Source organism: Gymnoscopelus microlampas (assembly GCF_963454915.1).
Source record: "Gymnoscopelus microlampas genome assembly, chromosome: 5".
Taxonomy (NCBI): Eukaryota; Metazoa; Chordata; class Actinopteri; order Myctophiformes; family Myctophidae; genus Gymnoscopelus; species Gymnoscopelus microlampas.
The window spans coordinates 11,330,807-11,340,806 of NC_139942.1; the positions used below are offsets into that span (position 1 = coordinate 11,330,807).

General features: G+C 42.2%; 1 protein-coding gene across 1 annotated transcript in view; it reads right to left on the reverse strand.

The window, feature by feature from the left end:
* myo10 (myosin X) overlaps positions 1–10,000 on the reverse strand; it is a 156,278-nt gene that overhangs the window by 81,914 nt on the left and 64,364 nt on the right. Inside the window, exon 3 of the mRNA XM_084056351.1 lies at positions 6,332–6,490. Within this exon, the coding sequence (XP_083912477.1) occupies positions 6,332–6,490 (159 nt within the window). The remainder of the gene's footprint in view (positions 1–6,331; positions 6,491–10,000) is intronic.

Here is a 10,000-nt window from a genome sequence, read left to right on the forward strand (position 1 = left end):
TACTTACCGTAAGTACAAGTATCAATACCACAATGTAGAAATATACTGTCACAAGTAAAAGTCCTGTATTCCAAATTCACCCGAGTAAAAGCACAAAAGTATTGGCACCAAAATATACATAAGTACCAAAAGGGTCTGGTTGTGTTTGGAAGGGACGGTGGTCTTTATGGAGTGTTGGCAGGTGTTAACTTGTCTTGGCGGAAGCAACGCAGGCAGCCATGTTGCCCAACTTATGAGACAGAACATTTACTACCAGCAGTGGTGGAATGTAACTAAGTACATTTACTTAATTTTGAGGTATTTGTGCTTTACTTGAGTATTTCCAATTTCCAATACTTTTACTTCTACTCCACTACATCTCGGATACAAATATTGTACTTTTACTCCACATTTCTTTGAAAACTTTAATTACTAGTTACTTTGTAGATTTTGATTAATATTACAAAGCATACATTAACCACTTCAGCCTGTATACATTTCGGCCATTTGAAAATAGCCGATCTACAAGCTCACAATAATGGTGAGCTTATAGATCGGCTATTTTCAAACGATTGTTATGCATTTGAATACTTGGGACATTGTGCATAATGAGTACTTTTACTTTTGTTACTTTTAGTACATTTTGATTTTGATACCAATACTTTTGTACTTTTACTCAAGTACATTTTGAATTCTATATTGCAGTATTGATACTTTTACTTAAGTAAAAAAGATGTCGTACTTTTTCCACCACTGACTACCAGCATGCTAGCTTTGGAACATGATACCCTAACAGTCTCTGGAATTACACCGAAAGATGGAAAAATGAGATGTACAAGAAATACTTATCTACCTTTTCTTCCATATTTACAGTAGGCTCTTCACACACTTCAGATCCTATCCTGTCTTTGCCTCTTCAGATCCTATCCTGTCTTTGCCTCTTCAGATCCTATCCTGTCCTTGCCTCTTCAGATCCTATCCTGTCCTTGCCTCTTCAGATCCTAGCCTGTCCTTGCATCCTGGCCAGTCGATCCTTGCCTCCTTGTGTCCTTGCCGGCCTTACATCCTTGCCTGTCCTGCCATAGTACTGACCAATAACATTCTTGTGCTGAAACACATAATCTTGCGTCCAACAGACATGAAAATATGAAAAATATGCTTCATAACCTTTAGTTTTTGTTTGGCACAGCAGCATGTTGTGATGGATGGTGTTGTGCTGTTTGAGTTGGATAAAACATCATCTTTGTAAACCAACCCGAACCCTGTACTTGTCCTTGAAACACAAACAAGTGATAACTCAGCGACTTATTTTTGTGTTTTAAATGTGACTGTGAAGAATGTGACTGAGGTTAAGATAGGATTTCATATCACAAAATCATACGTTTCGCACTTCTGCAAAACACGGCAGTCATGTCACAACAGAGGACATATTTTTGACGTTTCGCAATCTTTGGTTTTCGTGGGACAAGCAGGGATGTATTTTGCTGCTTGTCTGTCAATCCAGAGTCAAAATGGTATTTTGAAATGATGATTCTTAAGTGATTGTTTGAAAGGGTTAGGTATATACAGGGTATCTGCACATTTCTAGAAGTGACAATTTAAGGACTTTTAAGACCTTTTTAATACTTCTAAAAGGAAAAAATAGATATAATAAAAATAGAAATAAGACCATTACTGCATCCGTCAAACATAATCAACAAACTATACTACAAATTGTCAAACATTACCAAAGAAATAGGCAAAAAATATATAGTATTTTCACAATATCTATCTGTGAAACCCAATCAAACAAAACTTAATGCCTCAACTCCTACAATTCCATGTGCTTGTCAGGGTGGGAGGGTCCCCAGTTCGATTATTTCGGGGGTTGCTGTCTGAAAAGATTGATAACCACTGACTCAGTGTGAATAATGCTGCTAACACCACCCGCCCGTAACTCCCAAGTAGCTTAAAACAAACACTAAGATTTATTTAGCAAATCAAGTTTGACCCAGTTGTACATGAGATGATCGGCACTGCAGCCACCAAACTTTGCACAAACACTATTCAGGGGTCTGGCATGAGAGTAGTCACACCAACAAATACTAAATTGCACACATATGGGGCACTACCAGTGTTACAGCAGTGTTCGACACTTCAAATGGCCATAACTCTGTGACCATTGATCTGCTCAGCACAATATAAGTTAACGGGATAGTTCAACCCCTCAAACGACCTTTTTCTATCAATTACTTTCTATTTACTTCAATTACCCCATTGAAGTAAATAGGAGGCCAAACTTAGCAAGAGCGATTAAAAAACAAGAAACATTCACTTATAACCTGGACAGTAGAAGTTTTTTTTTTCATCCTATTTCCTTCAGTTAATCAAACTGATGGAATATTCGATCAGGAATGTGATATGGGGTGAGTAATTGATAGGAAAAAAAAACAAAAAACTTCATTTTGGGGGTGAACTATCCCTTTAAACTTGTGTTTATATGGCTCATGGTGAAGCCAGGTGGCCGTTTTGGAACGGATCCACACGTTGGCTTCAGTGACGTACTCTAGCAGACCCACAGTTCTCACAGTTCCACCCCTGGTCGCTCGGTTTACCAGAAAACCCCTTTTCACCCAAACCCTCTCCTTTCATTTCCACTGCCTCCGTTCAGCGTTTGAAAGAAAGAGAGGAGAGAAATAACTCTACATGCCTGCCTCTCCTCTCCTGTGGGTGTAGTAGACCAATGGAGGCGGGCGGCGGCGGCCATGATGGATTGATTGGATAATTGGGACCATACGGGAGCATTCAGACGTGATTACGGGATGGCATTTTCTTTTTTGTCAAAGGTTACCAAGGTTACCACCATGGCTAAATGCACGCGGATGGCATCGACTTTGTGTCCCAGCATTTTTTTCTGGAGAAAAAAAAAACGCTTGCTCAGCTGGGTTAACCCATTAAGGCCGGGAAAGTCATTTTAGATTTTAACCACTTTAACCATTATCTTATACTTTGGGCTATTCAAAAATAGCAGCTCTACAAGATCATAGAAAAACGTACGTTTCTATATCAGTGGTTCTGATACCTTTTCATGTCAAGGACCCCCAAAATGATATGTATTTGGCCGCCGACCCCCCAAAATATTTTGGATCTGAGTTACAAATGTTCCGTTTAAAAATATATATATATATTCAAATATTTGCACAAATGTTCAAGATTTTTCAAAAATAGCAGATCTACAAGGTCATTGCGCGGCACTCGGTGCCGCGCTATGAGCTTGTAGATCTGCTATTTTTTAATAGCCCAAAGTATAAAATATGGATAAAGTGGTTGTGCGGATGCGTTCCCGGTTTGAATGGGTTAATTAGGTTAGGTGAAAAACCTAGACGAGATGTCTGCAAAAAAAGAACGCTGTAAGGATTCTTTCTAGTGTGTGTGTGTGTGTGTGTGTGTGTGTGTGTGTGTGTGTGACGGTCCGCGTCGCGAAGAACAAAGCTCCTTTGTTTGCTAATTAGCTTACTGCGCAAAGCGGCTCTGTGCATGTGATCGCGGTCTGTTGTTGTTGAGTACAGTTCACAGGTAAACCCAGGTCTCTCGCCACTGTTGTGTCTAACTAATACGTACGCTCCAAAGCGTTGCTATACCCAAACCGATCTTCAGAATATCAACGTGATGATATATCGAAGACAAATGAAAAATGCATTAATCTTCAGTAGATTTGACTGCAACGGTGTCTTTACAGGTCTCCCAAAATCCATTTGACGACTGCAGTTGATTCAGAACACTGCTGCTAAAATCCTTACAAATACCAAGAAGCTGGATTCAGAGAGAGAGAGGAACATGGAGTTTTTGTTCAGTTTTTATGCTCACAAACGCCCAGAAAACTGCAGCTCTCAAAATCAAAGCTGAAGACTTCTCCGTTTACCGCTGACCTTTTTTTGAAGCTTTGGAATCTTGCATTGTTTCTTTTCTTTTTTTATAATCGATTAAATGGATTAGTTAGATTCACTTTTGCACCCGTACCTTCCCTTTGTACCATTATATAATGGATATACGTCGACACAGGTTCTGGGTGTTAAAACCACACGGAGCGGCACCCCAGACATTATGGATGAGTTTCTGTTCTCTCTGACAGAATATCCGCAGGGAACATCAAGTCTAATCACTCAACATTCCACCTGTCTGAGGGGAGTCCAACCCATTTAAGACCTGAGGCCGATCCTAAAAAATGTCTTCTAAATCCTTATGTTAATAATATTAGTGTTATGTCAGTGGTACTCAAAACATTTTCATGTCAAGGACCCCCCAAGACATTATATGTATTTGTCCGCAGACCCCCATCTCAAAATATTTAGGTCCAGGGACCCCCCCAGAAGCAAAGATTTGACAAAGAAATATCACTTTAAAAATACGTTATATATTCAATGATTTGGACACATTTTCAAGATTTTTCAAAAATTGCAGATCTACAAGTTCACGAAGTGATATGAGCTTGTATATCTGCTATTTTTGAATAGCCAAAGTATAAAATAATGGTTTGAATCAAAAAATGAGACAGACGCTTTCCCGGATACATACACTCTACAGGAACATTCCACAGAAAGACGTGAGTTCACACACACACCTCAGGATGAGATGAATGAGATGACATGAGTCCATGTTGACATCCTGGACCATGTCTGTATAGAAACACTACTGAACTTTCATTTTACATTTTTTAATGTTATTATTACGTGTATTTATTTGTTTAGTATATCTTGTAGTTCAGCTTGTAGATCTTGTGAGTTTGTAGATGTATTCTTTATTTGTATTTATTTATTTATCTTGTACGGCCAAAACCGTTCCTATTTTATTATCATTTTAAATTAATGAAAATAGACGATCCACAAGCACGCAACGCGCCGCGATGTGACACGCTGTGACACGCTGTGACACGCCGTGACACGCCGTGACACGCCGTGACGCGCTGTGACCTTGTCCATCGGCTATTTTCGGTACTTTTGTTTGCCACACTTGAATAGTTGCAATATGGAGACATGAGGCTTCTGCCCGACAGCAACGCAATAATGAAAATGGCTGATCATCTTGGTCTGAAACGTGAGGTGTTTAACGCCGCCAGACAGACAGAACCACTCTCCAGCAGAACATTCCACAGTAACGTGACCTCAAACACCTCCTGTCTTCACCAACCTACTCTCGGATTTCAGGGGACCCCCCCCCCCCCCACACACACACACACACACACACACACACACACACACACACACACACACACACACACACACACACACACTCCCCTGCAGTGCCCCTCTCTCTCCTCTCATCTTATCTGTGTTTGTCTAGACGAAATGTCTAAACCTTATGCAATGATTGAGCAACTTTCAACCATGGCTTGGACCTTCTTTGCATTGACACAAGAGAAGGTTCCACATCTGCTTTGGATGTTGTTTCTGAGAGGTGTTCCGTGATGCTGGGTTTACACTTACAGTACATATACTGTAAGTGTTTTTGAAAGGTGTGTGATGATAGCACAGGACGGAAGAAGTCTTCTTGACCACATCTTGATATGGTTGGAGGTACCCCTCTCTCTCCCTCAGATAGGCTAATGATGTTTGAAAGGTAATCTATCAGACAGTGGAGGGATTTAACACAAAAGGTAAAGAAAGACGAATAAGTGAAAGGCAACAGACTCAAAAGCTGGGAAAACTGGAGAAAATGCCTGTACAAAAGTTCATTCGATCATGCAACCATGCATTCAACATAGAGGATTCTAGCTGCAGCTATACCTGCTGTACCACCATTTCCAGAGGTGTAGCTAAACACCCAACAGGCATGGATTCCCAAACCTTTGCCTCAGTTGACCACATTTTCGATAATGAACACACACACACGCGCGCAAACGTACTGCGTGATGACATAGATAGACCCTTATGAATACAAATTAATCTTGATTTCATACACCTGTTTGATTCCCATAGCTCCCGTTCCTCCACTCACACTCTTGGGCTGCTACGTTGACGTTCTTTATCCAACTCAAGATGACGGCCAGACGGTGCATTACTCGTTTTAAACTTAAACACTGCATCGAAATGTGTATCTGAAAACATTGGAGGTGAGAAATAAGCAAAGAAACCGCTAGACTTGCTCCCCTCGCGCTTCCTCCCCTCGCGCTTCCTCTCTCTCTCAGCCTGCGCTATGCGCTCTGAGTAGTGCAGTTACTCAACAAGATCCCATAGCCCGGACTCAAAACAAAAAACACACCCCTGTTTCTGAGCTAAACTTTAGCTAAAAACGTTAGCAATAAAGCCATGTCATGACTTCTTTAAAAACATAATAATCTCTGAACGACGACGGATGTTAGATATAAGGGACTTACATAGATGTTCCTCTGCTGGTAGCGCAGGAACAGGTTGTGCATGATGGCTCCGTCGTGGAGGTCCTCCAGACAGGCCATGTCCTCCACACCTTTGATGCTGCTGGGGTCCATGGCCTGGACCTTCTGTCTGGTCAGCGTGTTCTGTTTGTAGGTGTACACCTACACGATGGAGAGAGAGAGAGAGAGAGAGAGAGAGAGAGAGAGAGAGAGAGAGAGAGAGAGAGATTACTATTATGAACCATTAAAGCAGTGGGGGGGGTTCCAGGGGGTCCCCAGCAAAAGTAGTTAATATAGCGTCACAATAATTCTGACCACTTTAACCTTTTATACGTTCAATCAAAAATAGCAGATATACAAAAATAGCAGAGTGATTTTTTTTTTTTTAAGCGAACATTTGTAACTCAAATCTTTGTTTCTGGGGATTCTACAAATGTACAAACAATGTAGAAAATTATATGTATTTGGCAGTGGCCCCCCATCTCAAAATATGTTGTTCCAGGGACCCCCCAGGAAGCAAATATTTGAGTTAAAAATATAACTATAATATAAAATATATATTAAAAGATTTGCACACATTTTCACACATTTTCAAAAATAGCAGATCTACAAGCTCATAGTGCGGCACTCTGTGCCCTATGAGCTTGTAGATCTGCTATTTTTTGAATAGCCAAAGTATAAAATAATGGTTTAAGTGGTTACACAGATGCATTCCCGGTTTTAGGGGTTAAGTTCCATATTCTACAGTTGTTTGAGAAACAACAGGCTCCAGTGTTGCGTACGTGAGTGGGGTAGATGCATGAATGAACGCACTGCTGTGTGTGTGTGTGTGTGTGTGTGTGTGTGTGTGTGTGTGTGTGTGTGTGTGTGTGTGTGTGTGGGGGTGTGTGTGTGTGTGTGTGTGTGGGGGGGGAAAGGTTATGAAAACATTCTAGTGCCAAAACAAGTTCACTGTTCTTTTAAAACAAGTCACCAGATTACATTTTTTTTTTGGACAAAGTGTTTTAAAGTCAACATTCTCACAGCTAGCAGAGGTGGCTCAGGGGTCATTTTGCAATGGTGTTAAGTAACCAAGTACATTTTACTCAAGTAACTGTACTTGAGTACAGTTTTGAAAAACTCTACAAGCTCATGAGCTTGTAGATCTACTTTTTTTTTATCGTGAAAATTCATGCAAATCTTTAGTTTGAATGTATATATAGTTTTTAAAGCGACCATTTGTAACTGAAAACTTTCTACAAATGTCTTCTGAATCCTAATTATTTTTTTGTTGAAAAAACGTATGTTGCTATAACATCATTGGTTCTCAAACTTTTTTCATGTCAAGGACCCCCAAAATGATATGTATTTGTCCGCCGACCCCCACCCCATCTCAAAATGTGTTGTTCCAGGGACCCCCAGAAGCAAAGATTTGGTTTACAAATGTTCGCTTTACAAAATAAATATATTCAAAGCTTTGCAAAAATGTTTTTTTAGAATGTGTTTTAGAAAACAGCAGATCTACAAGCTCATAGCGTGGTACTCGGTGCCACGCTATGAGCTTGTAGATCTGCTATTTTTGAATAGCCAAAAAAATGACACAGATGCGTTCCCGGTCTGAATGGTCTTGGGGCAGCAACCTCTTATCTCAATGTTTAACTTTTTGTGTATTTTCGTAAATGAATGCCCTTACTCGGTCACAACTACTGTACAGCGTCACACAAAAGCATCAAAAGTAGCAGATCTGCAAGCTCACAAAAGAAAAAGAAGTCAAATCATGACTGACACGGGTCTGGCTGTGGTCATGTGTTTGCCTGTCACAGTGTCCCTGGGGTCACAAACTGAACACCAAGAGGTTTGAATAAACCTTTCTTCTTCCAAACTCAGCATTCTTTGCCGAGTTCTTGGCTGGCGTAACGAACGAGCGGCGGATCCGTCCAAGACACACAAAGAGACCAAAAACCCGCCTGACCACGAGATATTTTTACAAGCGTCTTTCAAAGAACGTGATGTTTTCTGAAAAGGGTTATTTTAAGATCTTGACGTTGTGTGTGTGTGTCGACCGCGACCATAAACACTTCGCCACAAGACAAGGCAACCAGGATCAATATAACTCCATCGGTGTTGCCAGATTTTGTGAGAGACGTAAGCAACCGGGTCAATGAAAACACAAGCCCAATAGAATAGTCTAATAGGGCCACATGTTATGCAACGGCTGTTAGAAAATAGCCGATCTACAAGCTCACAAGCTTGTGAGCTTGTAGATCTGCTATTTTCAAAAGAAAATTTGGAATATGCCCTGACACTAGCCATTAAAATATATGTATTCACTGGTTTCTTCCAAAATTGGCTTGATCTGCCGCCCTTTTTCTCTTTTGTACATAGTGTTTTGATGACATGTATTATTGTGTTTTTTTAATGCTATCCTACTATAATTCTAGTAACCTCTGTGCGTTTGTAGTGGTGGTGGTGGTGGTGAAGACACCCGGTTCTCCTCACTGGCTGGACCAATTGCTCTGATTTCGCTCACAGCCATTGACCATTACCATCTGAACTTAACTGTGAAGCCCGTTTTTCAATTTCATCAAATCTCAGCTCCTTATTAGCGTTTTTGTGTCAAACACTGTCGCCATGGTTACGGGGCTGCCCAGCCATGGGACGAACTGCCTCCCGGGTTGCCAGATCATGTGCGCATATCCCCCCACGGATGCGCTGCGCCGACCGGGTATGGTCTAGTATTGATGAATTGATATAGGACCACAATGGAAACAAATCCCCAGCACTTCTCTGTGTTATCCTTTTAGCCTGTACCACGTGCTGTTTATATTTCTGACTAATAGTTGCGACCGTAGGTCGCATTTACTATAGAAACCTGCTCCAGGTGTCCGTCCGTCACGTCACTCCGTCACACACACACGTCACACTTTTGCCCTGCTCATATCTCCGCACCCGTTGCCCCGATCCATGCCAGATTTTGCACACACACTCCTTACCTGCCAAACTACACCCTCCAAGGACCCCCGGAGCTCCAGGGACCCCCAGCTGCCTCGGGGACCCCCAAGTGTAAAAAATGAGCACATGTGGACAAATTACCAAATGACCACCCCAACGGGGCTGCTCACGGGGCATTCCCGGGGACCACCCACTCCTGGTGCTCCAGAACGGATGCAAAAGTGGTGGCGCCCCCAGTGGAGGACCCCCTGCCACTGCAGCTCACATAAAATGCCGTAACTCGGGGGCTTGCCCCCCGATCCATGCCAGATTTTGCACACACACTCCTTACCTGCCAAACTACACCCTCCAAGGACCCCCGGAGCTCCAGGGACCCCCAGCTGCCTCGGGGACCCCCAAGTGTAAAAAATGAGCACATGTGGACAAATTACCAAATGACCACCCCAACGGGGCTGCTCACGGGGCATTCCCGGGGACCACCAACTCCTGGTGCTCCAGAACGGATGCAAAAGTGGTGGCGCCCCCAGTGGAGGACCCCCTGCCACTGCAGCTACGGTCGCTTATCTCCCGATTAGGGAGTCTTACTGGTAATAAAGTATTCAAAAAAGGTGCTCTCTCTCTCTCTCTCTCTCTCTCTCTCTCTCTCTCTCTCTCTCTCTCTCTCTCTCTCTCTCTCTCTCTCTCTCTCTCTCTCTCTCTCTCTCTCTCTCTCTCAAGGTCACATTAGAACGTGACCTCCGG